This window comes from Alternaria novae-zelandiae, assembly GCF_023758075.1.
Source record: "Alternaria novae-zelandiae strain BMP 2774 chromosome Unknown scaffold_1, whole genome shotgun sequence".
NCBI classification, from domain to species: Eukaryota; Fungi; Ascomycota; class Dothideomycetes; order Pleosporales; family Pleosporaceae; genus Alternaria; species Alternaria novae-zelandiae.
In genome coordinates, this window is record NW_026056961.1 from 2413534 (window position 1) to 2432414 (window position 18881).

General features: G+C 54.2%; 7 protein-coding genes across 7 annotated transcripts; 2 read left to right on the forward strand and 5 right to left on the reverse strand.

Moving 5' to 3' along the window:
- Nucleotides 1–2487: 2487 nt before the first annotated feature.
- GLE2 (RNA export factor gle2) lies at nt 2488–3682 on the reverse strand (the record flags this gene model as incomplete). Its single annotated transcript, XM_049394453.1, has 3 exons — nt 2488–2851; nt 2904–3373; nt 3425–3682. The coding sequence occupies 3 exons, from the start codon at nt 3680–3682 to the stop codon at nt 2488–2490; spliced, it is 1092 nt and encodes a 363-aa protein (XP_049260282.1).
- Nucleotides 3683–4842: 1160 nt separating this feature from the next.
- Nucleotides 4843–5522, reverse strand: J4E88_000780 (uncharacterized protein; the record flags this gene model as incomplete). Its single annotated transcript, XM_049394454.1, has 2 exons — nt 4843–5109; nt 5169–5522. The coding sequence occupies 2 exons, from the start codon at nt 5520–5522 to the stop codon at nt 4843–4845; spliced, it is 621 nt and encodes a 206-aa protein (XP_049260283.1).
- A 392-nt stretch (nt 5523–5914) lies between these two features.
- J4E88_000781 (uncharacterized protein) lies at nt 5915–6974 on the forward strand (the record flags this gene model as incomplete). The annotated part of the gene is made up of 4 exons (XM_049394455.1): nt 5915–5917; nt 5966–6278; nt 6358–6530; nt 6600–6974. 4 exons carry the CDS (start codon nt 5915–5917, stop codon nt 6972–6974), a joined length of 864 nt encoding a protein of 287 aa, XP_049260284.1.
- Nucleotides 6975–7700: 726 nt separating this feature from the next.
- J4E88_000782 (uncharacterized protein) lies at nt 7701–9686 on the reverse strand (the record flags this gene model as incomplete). The annotated part of the gene is made up of 4 exons (XM_049394456.1): nt 7701–9167; nt 9215–9298; nt 9346–9604; nt 9679–9686. 4 exons carry the CDS (start codon nt 9684–9686, stop codon nt 7701–7703), a joined length of 1818 nt encoding a protein of 605 aa, XP_049260285.1.
- Nucleotides 9687–10080: 394 nt separating this feature from the next.
- KEX1 (Cell death protease) lies at nt 10081–12111 on the reverse strand (the record flags this gene model as incomplete). The annotated part of the gene is made up of 3 exons (XM_049394457.1): nt 10081–11478; nt 11526–11886; nt 11945–12111. The coding sequence occupies 3 exons, from the start codon at nt 12109–12111 to the stop codon at nt 10081–10083; spliced, it is 1926 nt and encodes a 641-aa protein (XP_049260286.1).
- A 979-nt stretch (nt 12112–13090) lies between these two features.
- On the reverse strand, nt 13091–13929 carry J4E88_000784 (uncharacterized protein; the record flags this gene model as incomplete). The annotated part of the gene is made up of 5 exons (XM_049394458.1): nt 13091–13147; nt 13201–13319; nt 13368–13478; nt 13535–13552; nt 13611–13929. The coding sequence occupies 5 exons, from the start codon at nt 13927–13929 to the stop codon at nt 13091–13093; spliced, it is 624 nt and encodes a 207-aa protein (XP_049260287.1).
- A 1337-nt stretch (nt 13930–15266) lies between these two features.
- On the forward strand, nt 15267–15827 carry J4E88_000785 (uncharacterized protein; the record flags this gene model as incomplete). Its single annotated transcript, XM_049394459.1, has 3 exons — nt 15267–15302; nt 15369–15452; nt 15501–15827. 3 exons carry the CDS (start codon nt 15267–15269, stop codon nt 15825–15827), a joined length of 447 nt encoding a protein of 148 aa, XP_049260288.1.
- Nucleotides 15828–18881: the final 3054 nt, after the last annotated feature.

Genomic DNA, 18881 nt, shown 5'->3' on the forward strand with positions numbered 1-18881 from the left:
TGTACTGGCTGATTGCGCTAACCGAGAACTCCGCTACAACCGCCTCCCTCCCCATCTTCGCAGCCGGCGGCGGAACGAACACACGAAACTCCTTTCCGGCATCCATACCCTCGTCCCACGGATTCAACACGAGTTTAATCTCCATCTCCCTCTCTTCCTTCCTCGCATCTTCAAACTCGCGCGTTAGACAGCCGTACGCGCGCATGCTGGAACATATCTTCGTGATGACGTCTCCAGCCGTGGAACTAGGTAGTTTGCCTCCCATGGGCGAGTCTTTGGGCGACATCTGATCGAGACGGATGAACCATTGCCGCGTTCCATCGAGGAGGCCAGCGAGTTTCTTGCCGGATTTAGTGCAGAGGAGTGTTTCGACGACGTCGTTGAGGAGGGAGGTGTGGATGCGGGATGTGGATACCCAGGCGCTGTGGCAGCGTAGTAGGTCTTCATAGAGGAAACTAGGGAGGAGGATCTCGTGGTATTCGGTTAGGTTTTGGGAGGATGCGATGAGCGGATGCCAGAGTGTGTAGCCATAGGGTGTCCAGGGGGGTGTTTCGTGCGTGAAGTACGGGTTGCATGGGACGATGGGGGTTATTTCTGAGAGGTGGTGGTGGGCGGTGCTGAAGCGTTGGGAGCGGGATGATGGGTTGGAGGAATCGGTGTTGGCGGCTATGGCCGCTGTGTCGGTTGCGACGAGGGAGTAGGGGATCTTGCGGAGGTGCATTTTGGGTGTTACTGGTTGGTTTCTGGGAAGCGGAGTGTGATGTGGAAGGGAAACTGTAGATGATTTGATGGATTGAGCGCGCCGTATCGACGAGTCTTATACGGCAGGTGTGAATTGCTGATGTTGGGCGTGGAAGTTGCGTACCGTGGTTACGATGGAGTCACGACATCCGCGTTTGGAATATGAAGGGCGTAACCACAATATGATCATGCCGCATCTTGCATTCTGCCCTTCCAAGGAAGAAACGAAGCTCGATTCGGGTATTCTTCATTATCAATCTATCTTGGAAGCACACACCGCAAATTACTATCCCGAGATATCGTCTACGCAGCTTTCCACTCCCTATTTCATACTGGACTGCCCCATCCTATGCCCAATTCCGGCTACGCGTTCTGTTCACTGTCAAGATTCTCACGTTCCAAAGCGACAAAACTCACCTCAATCCGAGCCTTTCCAGGGCTCTTTCCAGCCAAGGCCAAATATGTCAATCTTCCATCCCACACAACCACCTACTCACCCACCCATCCCCACAAGAAAAAAACGAGAAAAATCACTTACCTCCTCCGCACATCCCGTCCCCCACATCCCTAAAGGAAATAGTGTAAAGGATACAGGTGAACACACCCTTACACACGAATACCCCTCTAACAAATTCCCCTCTCTGAGGGCTAGGTCAGCGTTTCCTTGTGCATACGGGTGCGGTTGTCTACCCCTCATCTAACTGAGATGAGGAACAGACGAGTGGAGTCCTTCCGCGCGGAAGCAGGGTGTCAGAGGACTCGCTAGATCCCCCTGACCTGAGATGGGGTATTCATTGTTCAGTTTATTCAGTTTGAAGCCGGTACTGGAAAAGACATTGTGGTGATGATAGAGTGCATCTGCGTACCGGTGAACCGGGCTGGGAGGAGCAGAGAGGCGTGATAACTTAGAACGCGAAAATGGTGATGGACGAGGGATGCGTGGGGCGAGTGTTGGAGGAGCAGCGTGCTCGCGAACGGATGGTTGGTGGGATGGACTGGTCGGACCGTGGGCTGGTTGACTGGGTGGTTGTTAGCGTGGCGGTGGGAATGTGGGAAAATGGGAGGGAAGGGGAAGGGGTGAGTGAGTGGGTGGTGAACTAGTTGGAGAAGAGGATGTAGGGAAGATCGTGGGTCTTATATCTATCTCCAAAGACCGGGTTTGCTGTCAAGCAGTTCGTGTGATCGATCGTGCGTGCTGAGTCCAGATGATCATCGTTTCTGCTCGCAAACTTGATGTTTTACCCACATGGTCAATACAGCTGCGCTCCAGACGACGACACTAGCACAACACGCTCATGTACCCCACAGTCACAGTCAACGAAAAGGCCTTACAGAAACAAGATTACATTTTCCAGCCTATCCTACTCTGGAGCCTCCACAGCCCATGATACTATATCTCTCTATACGCCAGTCCCTTGAACGCTAATGCAGGAAACCAAGAAAAAACATCAAACACCGTGATATCGTGCGATTGCAGAGTGAGTCAACGGGCATGCGCTGAGCAATGTCGATCTGTAAAGACCAAGTACGGACGCACCGTTCTTATAGACCTCGTAATCGACGACTTGGCCTTCCGGGCGGCATACTCGCAGCCAACAAAGCTTCGATGCCTGCCGCTTTCGCCTTCTCTCTCGTCTCCGCTGTCGTCTCCGGTCTCATCTCCGCTTCTTCAGACACGCTTTGTCAGCAAAAGCGCCAACAAGTCAAACAAGGAAGAAAAAAGGAAATCCCCGAGTTACTCAGGGATTACCTCTTCTTACTTCCAGGCCTAGGCTTGCACTCGTCTCCCAAAATGGGGTGAAGTTTGATCTTGATGGGGTAGTTTTGCGTGTTGCCACCGTAGCCCTTGCTCCAGTCGTAGCTGACGGCGTAGGCGAAGATGTTTCCGTCCTTGCTGAAGCCCGTCGCGACGATGCTGCCGCCGACTTCGGGGTAGCCCTTGAGACGGTGCTTGGCGTCCTTGTCCCAGAAGTGGAAGGTGCCGTCGGATCCCGCGGTGGAGAAGGTGCCGTGTTGGGGGTGGAAGGAGATGGCGTTTACGGAGTGGACCTTTGCGATGTCGCGGTTGGCGGGGTCTTGTTGGCGGTGGCACTTGAAGGAGAAGTTGAGGCTAGGTATGAGTTAGATGGTGTGGTGAGATATGTAGACGTGGGAGTGCTTACCTGGTGTCCTTGTCTTCGACATATTGAATGGCGCATCGTCCTTCGATGGAGCCCACGGCGAAGCCAGTCGCATCTGTGAAGCAGCTCACGGCCCTTGTCTGCCACTTGAGGGGACTGGTGATGGTCTTGTAGATGGTTGTGGGGTTCGAGAGGTTGACCATGTGGATGTGGCGCTCGGCGGTTGCAATGACGAGCAATTGATCCTTGATGTCCATGCTGTAGACGCGCTCCTGGCACGTCAGAGTACCGACGGGCTCGGCACCCTGGAGATCCCAGAACTTGACGGTCTTGTCCCAGGAACCGGTCGCGACGTAGTCCTTGCCGCCGGTCTGGAACCAGCGGACGCACTTGATGCCGTTCTCGTGGGCCTTGGCTTGTTGTGCAGGGACGGTGCCGCTGGCGGGGGCAGTGCGGAAGTCGACGATGTTGAGCATGCCTGTTGAGTCGCCGGCTGCTATACGAGTGCCATCCTGATTATGTTAGTATTCGGACATGACTGCCAAACATGTTGCTCAACGTACCTTTGACCATCCGAGACCCAGAACATGACCCTGGCATTCGAATATCCACTTTCCTTGCGCGCCATTGCCGTTGACCTCGTAGATGTAGACCTTCTTGTCCCAGCTGCCCACGGCGAGGAAGTCGTTCGTCGGCGAGAATTGGAGGTCAGATATGCTGTCGCTGGGCAGTTGGCCGGCCGGGACTTCGACGTCTTTGCTGGTGTCGCCGGTGGTGGAGCTAGCAGATGCGGCCGGTGCGGCCTGACCGAAAAGAGCCATCTCTTGTGATTACGTCCCTGTATCTGGGCGCGTTCGAAGTGCGGGTGTTGGTTGTTGCGAAGCTTTGCGCGAGGTTGCGGTGTTGATCCCAAGCTTTGACGAGAAAGTAATTCGTACGCGCTCGTATGGAAGTTTCCCGTCACGTGGAGGTGTTTCGAGACTGGTAGCAGTGAATAGGGTTGCTACGCGCGCAGCAGACCAGATGACTTTATGTTCTTCACCGACGACGCGCTCAGCAAAGAAACAGGCGACGCACCAAAGCTCTCCAGGCACCCTTGCAGGCGCCAGTCCGCTTCTGCCTAGCGCGCCTAGCTCGGCCCCCGGCCTCCGCCCCATGTTAAAAAGTTTCCGTCACCCACCTCTTCCTTCTTCCAACGTTCCTCGCTCGAAGAATCGCAACGAAGCTTACGCACAGAGCGCCCGCAAGGGTGTCTCGTCTCGCGCTTTGGGAGAAAGTCCCCGGACAACGATCTTTCGCGATCGCACTTTCAGCAACGAACCGCCATAGAAGCCGCGGCTTCCACTACCGACTACAACTCTTTCCGCGTCTCTTTACCCGTTCGCACTCCCTTTTGGTTGGCTTTCTGAGGTCGCGGGTGGAGGGGCTGACACCTGGATGATGATACGAGTCCGTTGGCTACCTTGCTCACGTGCTGAGGTTCGCTGCAATACTGGGAGGAGGAGGGAGACACCGGGAAGCGTCAGGTATGGAGGGTCTTCTCGTCCAGTTTATGGTTATGCGATTGCCTTCCTGCTCTTTGGTCAAACAAGGTGTCACGGATGGTAACTCAATGGGGCTTATTCTTGAGGCGAGGAACGTTCATTCACCCACACACTTTTCGGATCTGAGGGTAGACGCTCTCTGACAACGGTCGGAGTTGATGGGCTACTACGCGCTTGGTCGAACAAGCCAGATTCATCCAGCCATACACGGTTCATATGATGAGACAAATGGAAATAGAGTCAAGCTCTGAGGCTGTGTAATCCCAAAGTGGTATCACGGCCTTTGCTGAATTTTCTACGACGGTATCTGATGAACCTTATGGCTTAGATAGTCATGAATTGTGAAAAGAATTTATCACATCACTTTTGCATCTCTTCTCATGTTTGACTCGTTCCTGTGGTATCATCTCTGAAGCTTTTCATCCTCTTGCTGGTCTTCATGCCTCGCTACCAACAACAAACTCCTTGACCTCCTTGTACGCCTTGTCCAAATCGTCGTTGATCACAATCTTGTCGTGCGGAGCCTGGCCACTGTGCGCAAACTCCATCTCGACCTTGGCCTGGTTGAGTCTCTTCAAGATAGCCTCCTCCTTATCTGTCGCGCGACTCCTCAACCGCTTCTCCAGAATCTCCATGGACGGCGGCTGCAAGAACAAGAACCGCGGGCGAGGGAACGTAGGGTGGTTTGCGACTTGCTTGACACCCTAGATTCAACGTGGTCAGCAAGGATACGCTTCATACCAAACAGCGACTAATGACTTACCTCCATCTCAATATCCAAAATACAAATCTGTCCCTTCTCGGCAATGTCGTTCACAGCCTTGACACTCGTACCATAGTGATTTCCACCAAACTGCGCATGCTCCACAAATCCCTTCTTCTCTACCAAATCCAAAAACTCTTCTTTGGTTACGAAGTAGTATTCCTTGCCATCTTGCTCCTCTCCTCTGGGTCCGCGCGTAGTGTGCGATATGCTGAAGCCGAATTTGCCGGGGAACTCGTCAAAGAGGCGCTTTAGAATGGTGGATTTGCCTGCGCCAGAGGGCCCGGAGATGACGATGGGTTGGTTGGCGGACAGGGCGTCTTTGGAGGCGGGGACGGGGTCGGTGGGCGCCATGTTGGAGGGGTGGGTGGTGAAGGTGCGGATGTATGTGTTGTATCTGGGTTTTGTAGGGAGGGATGGCAGCGGAGGGTGAGTCAGGCGTCGATGGGTGGGTAGCTGTAGGCTGCCGCTTCGTGACTCTTTCAACAAGATTCTGGGGAATCGCGAGAGAGTCAATGGCATGCCTATTCGTGCATGGGGAGCTGTCGGGCGCAGCGGGGTGTGATTGGCGGTCAAGCTAGGGGTCCTCGTTGGTGTTTGGTGGGGCTCAAGTGGGATGGCGGCGCGTTTTCGTGTTGCCCGTACTGACGACATCGAGCTGGAATTTAGCTCTCAGCTCCAAACTCCGCGCATGTCACGATAATCGCGCCCGGAAAACAGTTCTTCAGAGCTGCAGATAAGTCACAATGGTATGCACCTTCTGTATTACCCCGAACACCATTTCTAACAACCCCCAGTCGAAACAATACCTCACCCTCCACACAGTCGACTCGGCGCATCCCAAAGCAAGCGACATCTTCGCCGTAGCACCAACCAGCACCCAACTCCTCTCCGCCTCAGGCTCAAGCAGAATCAACGTCTACGACACCACACAAGCCGAATTCCCCGTAATACAAACACTCGACAAGGCGCATCCACTCGGCATACACCACCTAGTAACCGCACGGGAAGAGAAGGCACGACGGGCCGCAAGCGCAGGCTTCGAAGGCAAAGTCAAGATATGGAGTCAAGATGAGGATGGATCATGGAGTGAGGATGGAGAGATTGTTGGTGGGTACGCCTCCGTGCTTTCTTTGGGATCGCAGGAAGTGGTGTTGTTGAAGGAGGAAGGAGCTGACAAGTACTGCAGACCAGAACAAGCCCGGTGAGATATGGGCCATTGCGCTGAGTGCAGATGGCCAGTACCTAGCCAGTACCAGCATCAACGGCAAGATCAACGTCTGGAGCCTCAACAAAGACGAGGGTATGCCCCGGATACGCGAGTACGAAACAAAAGGCAGCTTCGGTCTATCTGTAGATTTGGTACGTCTCCCTCCCTTCTCCCATCCCACTCCATCAATTGTCAAATCCTACTAACCTACCCACTCACAGTCCCGCAACGGCACATACACAGCCTCCGGCCACGAAAACGGCTCCATCTACGTCTTCAACAACGAAACCGGGCGCCTCGCACACTCCCTCTCCGGCCTCGTCCACCCCGTGCGCGCCGTATCCTTCTCTCCCGCCTCAAAACTACTAGCAGCAGGCGGCGACGCACGCATCATCGCTCTCTACGACGTCACATCTGGGGAGCAAGTCGCAAACTTCACTGGCCACGGCGGGTGGGTGTTGAGTCTGGACTGGAGTGATACGGGCGAGTATCTGTTGAGTGGGCAAGTCATCCCTATACCCATCCCAACAACCGAACACCATCCTACCAATGCGGATTCGAAGGTTTGGAAGATTCTTGCTAACATGGCTCCGTGAATAGATCCCACGACTCCAAAGCAAAAGTCTGGCGCATAGAAACACGGTCCTGTGTAGCCACGCATTCCCACGGCGACAAACCGCTCTGGAGCGCAAAGTGGTTGCCGAAAGCGCCGGGCAAGAGTGAGATGTTCGCGTTGGCGGGCGGGAATAACTCGATTAGCTTTTACCGTGAAGCTGCTGGTTGAGCGGAAAGGCTCGATACCGACAGGCGATGAAGAGAGGGGATATGGGTGCTTTGCCACCCGAGTCTGAGGGACGACGAAATGCAGATAAAGCGTGTTTCATGCAAGGGCGTCGACAAAGACCGTCCAGGATAGCTGGCAGCTAAGCATGAAGAAGTGTGTGATGTAGTACCATCGAGCTTAATGAAGTCAATGACTCTCATATTCTTTCCCTGGATGCGTTCATTTTACGCAGAGTCAGATCATATCTACATTGGTGCATTCCCAACGAAGCCCGAGAAGCAGCAGCTTTAAACTACGATGTTCTGACAATGGTTGGTATCAATGTATCGGATTCTTTTACTCTTTTCACGACAGAAACGCTCATTTACACTATCCACTTCGAAAGAAATGATAACCCCGAAAGACATGTCCCCGCTAAAACAGTACCGTGTCACCACCCTTTTCATAACGCCAAAACACCCTTCCTTTGCCACCAGAATAACGCCCTGCCCACTGACACAGGAGTATAAAATCTGCCCGTGGAAAGCACACGAATACCTCACGTACTAGCAGCACCGCCATTCTCCACCCCCGGCGGCGCATCAACCCTCTGTTTCTTCGCCTCCGGCCCTTCACTCCCCACGCCCCCATTCCCATTAACACCCACATTGCTAACATCCTGCAACGCGGCTCGTTCTCTCTTAACGCCTCCAGGACCACCAGCTCCAGCAGCAGGATTTCCATTGCCATTACCAGGCCCCGCGCCGTTGAAAGTAGGCGGCTTGTACTGACCACGATTCGCACTAGGGCTCATGGCGTAGTTTGGCGCGCCGGGCATGCCAATGCGGCGATCAGCTTGCATGTGTGGGTTTACAACATTGGGGCGGTTGAAGGAACCGTTTGATGTGACGCCTGGTCGCTGGGGTGGTGGTTGAGGGGCGGGCGGTGCGCCGACGGCGTCGCGTTTGATAGGTTTGCTGGCCCCGTGATCGACACCTGGGGTGCGTTTTTCTTTCGGTATGGGAGAGTCGGCGTTGGGGTTGAAGGATGGGAGGTTGGTTAGGGAGGCGGAGTCTGAGGCTTGAAGGAGCTCGGCGGCGCGGGAGGTTACGAAGCCTACGGGGGGTCGGTGGTTGGGCGGAGGTGCGTTTTGAGCGGGTGTGGTCGTATCTTGGGCTTGTGGTACTGGTCGTGCTTGGTTCGGTGGTTGTTGTGCTTGGGGTGGGGTTGGTCGGAGAGGTTGGTTGTTAGGAGCGGCTTGTTGGTTCTGGGGCTGCTGTGCTACAGGTCTCGAGGCAGCACCGTTGTCTATTGCTGGTGGGGCCATGCGACCGCCATTCTGCACAGGTCGAGGCTGCTGTTGAACAGGAGTTTGTGGCTGTCTTCCGTTCTGCATGTGAGGGGCAGGTCTACCGGGTGCCTGGTTTGGCTGCTGTTGTTGCACACCGGGTTGGCCACGTCCGGCTTGTGGAGGTCTGCCGTTGGGCTGGCGAGGGGGTCCTGTGTTGCGAACTGGTGAGGTGCGACCAGACGATACACCATTTGGTTTCGCTGGCTGGATAGCGCGCGGCGCTGCCGTCTCCGGAGCGGACAATGTCTCTGACAACGAGAATTCGTCGCCATGGCCCTCTGAGACATCAACTCCATCGAACAAGTTCTCGTCCGCATCGTCGTCAAAATCAGCCCCGAACGACTCGTTGTTCAGGTGATCTGTACGCGTGCGAAGGACCTGGTTGGGTCGAACCGGTGTCTTGTGTGGCTCCTGCTTGACCACAGCTTGCTCCTCAGGTTGGGGTGGCGGTTTGAAATCGTTATGTCGGTAGAGGTTGTCCTCCTGGAATTTGATGGGTTTGACCTTCATAACCTGGACCTTCTTGAGATACTCCTTGTCGTATAAGCAATTACCGAGGACATTGCCGAACGTGCGTAACGAGCGCTTCAAGCCGTCTGTTGCCGCCTCTTTCTTGGCCTTTTCGAATGATGCTGCTTTGCCTTTGCCGTTCTCTATTGAGCCGTAGCCAATGTCCTGACGCGGTATTAGCAAGGGTGAGATGTAAAGAGCGACCTCATTACCTCGTGATATGTGCCATCCTTCAGCGTAATCCTCACTACTATTGAGAGACCCAAGCTGACCTTGCCGTTTTGATGCTCGTCGACCTGTCTTTGTCAGTATGCATTTGCTTCTCAGAGAGACCAAAACATACGTAATCGATCTGCACCTGCCCCAGCGAGCTGGACCATCCATTGAACCCAAAGACTTCATTCGCAAGCGCTATCGCCTTGTTCCCCTCCAGGTACGCCACCTTACCACCGCCATTACCCGGCCGTTGCGATATGTATTCCGGACCGAGTTGTTTATTCAGTCGACTCTGTAGTGTCGCGATTTCCTTTGCCGTGAAGCCGTTTACGACGCGTTCTTCGAAAGGGTTCTTGACGTTGCCGCCGTTGTATTGGTCGCCTGGCCTGCATCGTTGTTAGCGGACTTTGTTGATGTCGGAAAACGGTGCGTGAGGAACGCGTAGAAATTCTGAACGTACGCAGGCATTGTTGTTGCTACGATGTGGTGCGCATGGGTCGCCGCTTTGCTGAAGTCGAGGCGTCGTGGCTGAAGATGACGCGCCTTGGGACGGCAGGAACGCGGTCGCGCTAGTCCCGCACTCACGTGCTCTCAAGGCAGCATCGACCAGACCCACACTCGAGTGCAGCACTAGCAAACCTCAACCAGGCTTCAGCTGTCTGAAGTCTCCATATACTCAGTATATGGAGGCCCACGTGTGAAGGGGCAATAGCTAGGTATGCGCGTCACCATTAGACAGCCACCGTATACCAAGTAAATGCTGGCAAGACAAAGTGATATAATTTGGCACCCTAATACGCCTGCAATGCTATAATCCTGTCCTAGTATATTTGTGAAGCGCCGTTACAAACATCCCAATCTATCACGAAGCTTCCTTTCTCCTGCCCCGATCGCTCGAGCTAGCTTCCTCATCGTCACTATCAACGCCCAAAGAGAACGTAGAGTCATTGTGCGACTCTCGCCCCTTCTCCGTGCCCACGCTCGCATAGCCATTGCCCGGCTTCTTTGGCACATCATCGAGATCATCGAGCTCCCTCTCATCAAAGTCCGCGGCCTCAAGATCCTGCCTGCGTTCTTTTCTGCGGAAGTTGTCGAGGCCCATACCGGTGAGAAGAGACTCGCGTCCTTCGTCATTGTCGGTGCCCTTGTATTCGCTGGTTGTGCGCCTGCTGCGCCACCACAAGAAGCCGCAGAGGCAGGCGACGATAACGACAACGACGAGCGCGACCTGGCCGGAGCGAGCGTAGGCCTTCCACTCTGCGGCCTTGAGCTCCTTGGTCTTGTCTTCTTCGGCTTGCGTCGAGTTGGGGTGGTCGCCAACGCTGGTCAGCGGGCCCTTCTCGCCATCGATGAGGCTGTCGGCAGGAGCACCACCGATAGCCTCAATGTTCACGCCCATGAAGCGATCGAGCATGTCCCGAGTGCGTCTGGGGTAATCGAAAGGAACCATGTGGCTGGAGTTGTAGAAGACAACATATGTGAGGTTACGCGCCTCCTGCCATGTTCCAGCGGCTTCGCCTTCGAACATCCAGTCCTGCTTGGCGTTCTGTACACCAGGGGATGCTTCGAACCCCTTTCCGCCGTTCCACTTCATGTTGCCAATCATGGCCTCTGTGCCAACGTGGTTGCAAATGAAGTCCTTGTCACCAGAGAAAAGGAGAGTTGGAACCTGCTCGATGAGTTCGGGTAGAAACTTGACAGCAGGCTCGCTCTTCCTGGCACGGAAATGGCCAGAAACAGCCCCGTTGCACTCCTGCCAGCCGGTCTTCTTGTCGGGGTTGATGTGGAGAGCCTGAATGACATCTGGGCGGCGGAGGTAGGGAGTGACCTGCGCAAGATCCGGGGGCCAGTTCATTCCACAAGACGAGTCGTCACGGAGACGGATGTCGTACATGTTGAGACACTGGTTCATCGTGTCGGCTTTCTTGTTCTTGGTCTCTTCCAGAATCCTGACCATGATTTGCTCACACTCGCTCGTGTCGACGGTGTTCATGCCGCCTTCTTCGAGCTTTTTGACACATGTCCTCTGTTGCTCTTCGACGCGTCTCGCCGAATCGGTGTCGGCCCGCATGAGTCCATTCTGGTAGGCAAAGGGTATGTAGGCGAGATACTGATCGACTGGTGATATCCATCCGTTTCCGATCATGAGACCCTTGAGCGCCCATGGTGTTTTGGAGAGGTTTTCTTTGTTTCGTTTGAGAATAGCGCGAGCGATGTAGGGAATGTGTTGTCCTGCGTAAGATTCACCGGCAATGTAGAACTACCATATGTCAGTATCCCGCGGGTCCACTTAGTCAAGCCACTCACATCGTCATGCTCGTATTCGGGAAATAGGGCAAACCACTTCTCCAAGAAGATAATCATGTGGTCGGCCATTTGGTCCAGTTCCGTGAGGTAGCTGTTTGTGTTGACATAGCTGAAGCCAGTGCCGACGGGCTGGTCCACGAAGAGCAGGTTTGCGAACTCGTCCCATGAACCGTTGTTGTATTCGAGATTGCCGCCTTCGCGCACTCTATATGGGCCGACTTCCATCATGGCGCCGTCCATCGAGGAGCAGCCTGGCCCGCCGTTCAGCCATAGTACAGTGCGCTGTTTGTCTGCGATGTGGCGGTTCTCGTAGTGCCAGAAGAAGAGGTTGCCGTTGTTCTCTGCATCGACTTCGATGTGTCTGTTTGATGAAGTTAGTACTGTCATATGTGCGCGCATGCCTCTCCCAGTCTGCTTACCCTGCGTGCATCTTAAGCAACGGCTTCGGCGCACCGGGCAGGTCTTGTATGAAGTAGTCGGCCTGCGTCTTCTCCTGCGCCATTATGCTCGGTAGCCATGATACCGTCGCCAGGAGGCCACCCAGGAGCGCTGTCCGCCATCGCAGCGGAAAATGTGAGGAGGCCATGGTGAGGCCGCGTTTCGGAGTTGAGGCCGCGGAGGTTGCGGTGCGCAGTCGCTATATCATGGGAAGTGAAGGGAAATAGGGCACAGCGAGTGCAGACAGAGTAGTGATAGGTGAATGCGCAGCCTGGCACAGTGTAGGGTATAGGCGCTGAGATGCGAGAAGATCGGACTCCAGAGTACAGCTTAGGTGGCTACTGCGGCGGCGGCTGACGAGTCCGAGTTGGGATCCAGAACAGGGGCCTGTCAATGTAGATCGTGAGACGCAAGACACGCGAGCGATCCACAAGGGGGATTGCAATTTCAACGAATGGTCTTGTTCATTCAACAGTCGAGAACGAGCGAAGAAAGTTAACTGATGTCAATATTATAGCGAGATGCCTGTTGAGGTACATCTTTGGGGTACCGTCCAAGCTTCGTCCCACGGCCAATCACACGCCACAGCGCCCATTCCGGCTACTGCCATCTCCGCGTCTCGAGAACGCGCATCGCGCCCCAGCATCTGACACGATGCAGCGTTCACTCATGCTTCACACATGTGTCAGCTCCGTCCTCAGGCCGCAAATCTTCCGAATGCGAACCCCAAATAAAACGTACACGCGTCCCTAGCCGCCGATGTTCGCATGCAGTTGTCAATCTCACATCCCAAGGTTCGCCGGGCTGACAATAACTCTTTGGACTACGTAGACTACTATCCCTCTAGCACCGACTCGTTATGCCGTCATTCCACGCCAACGTGAAAGACGTTCTAGAGCACCACAGCATCCGATTCGGTCCGTCTGGTCGATGCCCCGACAGAGAGCTAGAGTCCCGCCTAGTACTACACCGCGGACCCCTTTCTAATCCTCGAAATGCTTTTTTGGAATTCCCGCAAGCGGTACATGTCAATCATCGTTGATGACTGTGTGCCACAGTGGCGCATGCTCATCTTCCGTGCTGTTGGTACGCGAAGATGCGCGCCTGAGATGCAAAGCCGCCCTTGTTCAGAAGAGATCGTTCAGGCTCTTGGCTGAGTCTTTGACGATCAGCTCACGCATTCCCTGTGCATCCAATTAATATCGCGTACTGAGGCATGGCGACGGGAGACGCTTACCTTGGGCATGATAGGTTCCCCATTGTCGTCCTTGACGTAGCGGAACGGCATTTGCGTGCTCTCGTTCTTGTTGATCTTGAGATCAGGATGGTCGATGTACGGGATCTTGTCGACGGGTACTGCGCCTCGTCAGCAACATGCATCAGCGTCTGAATTGTTTGGCATACCCTTGTCTTGCACGCAAATCCTCGTGACACGTACTGCTGTGTCAGTCGTCATCTGTACTGGTCCCAGGCGACGTCCTTGATATCCTTTCTTGCGCAGCTCCGAAGTACGGTCTACAGGTACGTCAGTCAACTGTGCACATTTGGAACAATGGTGACAGATTACACACCTCGTGGCGGGTCGTCTCCTAATTAAGAATCAGCTCTTCCATCACATCTCTTCTCTGGATGAGTGCGGATGCTTACCAAGTATACCGCCGAACAAGAAAATGTCAAAAGTCTCGCCATCTTCCGGGCTCAAGTCTTTGGCTGCGGCAGGATCCAGCAGGCACACCTTGTCTTTCTTGTCGGCATAGATTTCTTCAATACCTCTTGTCTCGACATTGAGTCCCTTCGCGCCCTGTAGGTTGGCTGGTAGCTTCAACGAAGCCGGCACTGAAGACAGCAAGAACTGTGCGCCGGATGCGTGTGACTCCGCCGCGATACTGGAGTACTCAAGAGATGACCATTCCTCGAGCTCAGGGTCCAGATGCTCCACCACAAAGGTCTTGCCAGTGCCAGCCATTTTCGGGATCTCTGTGATTGGAGGTGGGATGCGCTCCCGGTCTTGTGTATTTTTTTGGCGTGATAGTTTACTGCAGTGGTTAAGCGAATTACTCAACAGGCGGGGCTCTGTGAGATGTTCTCAGGTTCGATGTCGTGTCTTGCTTCCTGTGTTCTGGATCGATGGTGAGAACCTTGAAGCACTGCAGTAGTATCTCGCTAATCAAAGTAGGTGGTGGTGGGGAGCATGGCTGACCTTCAGGGTTTGATAAAGTCTAGAACTAGCGCATCGAAGCAGCCTATTAAACGCCTATCGTGGTAAGCGGGGAAGCATCCTTTCGTAGTTGCAAGATAAAAAAAAGTGCATCGTGATTCAGTCTAAGCAGTGTTCCATGTGACGTCGCCGCGCCCAAACTCCAATGGCACAAAATACCGACACGGCAAGCTCTATCGAGCTGGGCCCTGGCGATCATGGTGGGTTCAGAGGCCAATGGTGTGCACGCGTGACGTTGTGAAGGTGCCGCGTCTGGTAAGGTCTACGGCAATCCAGCGTGCAGCGTGCATCCGACCAACGCGCGTAAGGGCCGGTTGGTTACACTTTCGCGGAAACGGCTGCTTTGCCTTGGTGTCTTTGTGCGAGTTGCGTCAATTCATCCGTTAAGTAAGCCACGTTCTGGGGATTGTTCACGTCGGCCCACTCGTCGCCTACATATGTGCTGCATCTGCCCCTCTCTGAGTGACAACCTCGAGCGAAGCAATTGAAGAGACAGCAACGCCCAAGTCTATTACATCACCGCAACTGTTCTATACATCCTGTTCCTACTAAGTGCACTCGACCTTCTGCAACTCTCAGCATCACCACTTTTGTTTTTTGTCTTGTTGCTCGATTGACCTCGTGCAGCATTCCGAGCAGCTGGAACCTCGGGCGATCCAGGCTTATCGCATAGTCGAGCTGGATAGAGGGGCACTCCTCCCACTCCCACCCAAACATCATCGCTTCAACAGCACCAGAACCACACGCCAAGCGAGTCATAACACGTCGACGTTGTTGTGTTGTCAGGCAGCAGCAAAGACACACGCCCGAGCTTTGTCGGCACCCAATCGTCAGCGCTGGAAGCCGGATCAATCACATCTATTCACCCTGTCCCTGTCATATAACGGGTAACGGTACTCGCCCAAAGTGGTCAGCGCGAGCCAACGACAGCAACTTTTAAACAAATTGCGACCCTTGACCCTTTTCTGTGTCGACATTACAACAAAGAATCCACACGCCAGACACTCTGCACCTTTCGCGAGCAGCTGCCCCTCTGACGAACGTCACTTGCGATCCGCAACACCACAATCACCACCACCGCAACCATGAACCCGCACCAGCAGAACAAGGTCGATGTCAGCGTACGTCATAGCCGCACAGAAGCCATGCGCACCCTTTAGGAATATGTCTAGCTAACCGCGATTTAGAAAATGTCGGAGCAGGAGGCCAAGCTCTTCCGTCTCTACGGCAAGCTGCCCAACAAGAAGGACTTGCTCCAGAACAAGCTGAAGGTACGAGAGCCTGCGAAACATTCAGAGCCCTGCTAACAACGGCCACAGGAGCGCAAGTACTTCGACAGCGGCGACTACGCCCTCTCCAAGGCCGGCAAAGCTGGTGACGTCGGCGTCACCCAAGTCGGCCGCGAGCACCCCAACCCCGAAAAGATCCCACACATCGCCCCGCCCACGCCCACCGGCCAGAACGGCAACGGCAATGGCAACGGCCACAGAGACAGCGTCACCGCCAACGGTCAAGGCGAGTTGGCAGGCAGCCCCGTCAAGGAACACACCTTCCTGCACCGCGAGACAAGCCTGAACCGCGAGACCTCCGCGTCAGACTTTGAGAACAACGAGAACGTCGAGGAGGGCGGCGCAGTCAAGGCATAGACGGCATGCACCCGTTTGTCGCTAGCACTTCTGCGCGCTCCCCCTTTGCCTTCCTTTCGCTGCACTCACTTGGCGCAACCTTGGATGACGGGTGCCCAAAATGTATACATACGCACCCACCCTTTTTCGAACGGCCTGAACCCGGTTCTCATCGTCATTTACGGAGTCGGATGCGGCGTTCCCGGATGAAGCGAGCTTTTCCATCACATGGCCGGCCGAGCACCTTTTTGCATCGGCACCCACAAACGCCTTATGGCTAAACATTTTTTCTCTTTGCATATGAAGTCGGGGAGCACAGGCACGTTCTTCACTTCTTTGTGTAGTATGTTTGATAGGGGATGGGCGGGTTTTGCAGAGACCGGAGCATGTTCCGGGTGCTTCTTGCAAAGTTGCCAGACTCGGATCTTTCACGGCCGCGAGCGTGTATGCTTGTTTGAGTAGAAGATTATCGTAGCAATATGATTACTGGAAAACTCTGTTTTGGCTGTTTAATTGCATGGTGATGACTTGCGCGTGTCTGAAAGAAGGATACGCTAGTGGATATTGGAGCACGTGACTCGCTGATGCCTGCCTCATCAAGATATCTCAGTAAGCGCACCCACAACGAAAGCTTCTCAGCATCTCACAAGCTTCTTGTCCAAAGCCCCGACGTACTGTTTCTACTTAAACCTCCTTGCTTCCAAGATTAATCACAAGCCGCTGTCCCACAGCAGCCGCGTCCTTCAGCAGCCAAACTACTACCAGATCGCGCCTATCCTGGCCCGCATTGAGGACAATTCCTGAGCATGCTAAACAAAACTACAAACACGGCACTACATACTGCCCACACCTCTTCAAGCACCTCACCAACACCATGTCTCTTCTTCAACCTGCCCGCCGAACTACGCAACTTCATCTACACCTTCTCATATAACTCGCTCACAATCGAAGCCTCACTCAAAAATAGCCTTCGCATCACATCCTTCTTCGCGATCCCCAAGACAATCGTGCACAAAAACAACGCGATATCACAACCCCGAAAAAAGGGTCTGCCGATCTGGTTGATGACGTGCACACAAATTTTGAAAGAAGGCATGAACGTACTGTCAAGACAGTACGCATTCACCTCATACCACCCCGGCCTCGGCCTCGTCCGGAGAACAGATCTCAGGGATCTAGCCGCGGATGACGTGTTGAACAGGCTCGTCTTTGCGGCTGTCAAGACAGTAGTGTTCAACATGAGGGCGTTAAGCTATATCTCAGCAGCGCACCCGGACGAGCTAGCACAAGATTCTGATACCGAAGTCACGACTGAATTAGAGCTTGCGCGGTGGCATGTAGACCCTACACTGGGCGGACAGATGGCTATATCGGGAGCGCGCAGGGGGCAACGGCAGAGGACGGTGGTGGTTAAACTTGGGTCTAGTGATGAGGAGATGTTGAACATCCTGCACGAGGGTGGTGCAATTGTTAAAGGGTTGTGCATGCACTGGACCCTCAACGTTTTTAACGTGTTGCCGGGTGATGAAGTCGTTCTTAGGAATGTGGCATTGGAGCGCTGGATGGGCAGGTTGGAACGTGTGCAGATCAGAGTGGATAGTAGGGTGAATGAGTTGATGGCGAAGGAGATAGTGGCGGGATTGGGGGAACGGGCGGCGAAAAGACTCGTTGCTAGGGGAGGCGGGGGATGTGATGGAGACGGAGAGACGGTGGAGTATGCGTCGAGCGTGAGATGGAGGGAAGAGGTGAGGAATCGTCACGATAAACCGTTTGGTTATGGCCGCATCAAGAGGTATGTCACGGTTGAAAGGTCAGCTGGATGAGGGAGATTGTTCACGAAATATACATACTTTGGAGTAAGTTCTCGTGCCAGCCACCAAAGCCCCCCGACTACACATCTTGCGCAGTCAAGCCAGCATCTCAAATCTTCCGCTCGATCACCAACGTCGACTCCCAATCGCTGAGGTGGATAGGACTAACCGCCGGTCTCACCTCCTTCCTAGTCCAACGCACGCCTACATCCTCTCCTGCAGTGATACCCACGAGTCGCCGTGAGCATTTCCTAGCAGTCTTCATCATCTTTTGCGCGAAGGTCCACTCCGCTCCTCCATACCTAACATGGACGCAAACCTTACGGAACCGCCCACTCCACCTCTCATCAAAACAATCCATCATCTCTTCTTCGCCCTCCAGCCACTCCGCACCGTAATAGTGGCTTCGACACCACATACGATCCCAGTATAAGTCCAAACACGCGTTCTCTCCAAGTCCATGATAAACACAATCGAGAAACTCGGTGTCGTCCTCTTTCGCTTTCTCGAGAAAACGTGCAATTTCGCCTCGCGTGTACTTGGGACGAACAGGCCAGTGCAGTTTAAACCGCACAGTACGGCCAGGCTGGAACACAATGCTACCAATGTTGGCGCTGCCACCGTAGGTCAGACTGTTGAAAGCAGGTAGTGCCCGCGGTTCGTCCAACAAAGTTAAATCTTCCATCACAGGTATCGGGTCATCGAACACGAACGTACGCCATCGACGAAATACGTCCATCGCTTCGGCGTGGACCTGTTTATTGGCTAGCAACCATTTGGGTAGACCAATGATTGCATATCCGGGATAGTAGCGGGAAGGAGTCGCGAAGTCGCGAACTACAGCCCGGACGCAGGTCTGTTTGCTGGCGGTGGATGCGCGGGGGGAAGGGCCGAAGACGTAGGCGTATATCTTTTCTCGAAGCTCGGCTGGGAGGTCGAGAAGGAGGCTATGTGACGAGATAGGGGCTGATGTAGCCGACGCGGTGGACTTGGATGTTTCGAGGTGGTCGAGGTTTGAGGTGTCTTCGATGCTGGAGCGGTTTGTGCATGTTGAGTCCATCGCGGCTTCCAGGTTAGCAATGAGTTGACCTGAGGAAGTTAGAGGCATTGATGTAATGTGCACTGTTCTCGACTTTTTAATCGGGTCACGAAGAGGGTAGCCCAGGCAGCATTCGTCGCGCCTTCCTTCACTACCAGAAGAGGTCCGTGCCCGCGATCACGAGAATATCTAGCGCCGAATCACAAACCCTCTCGCATATAATTA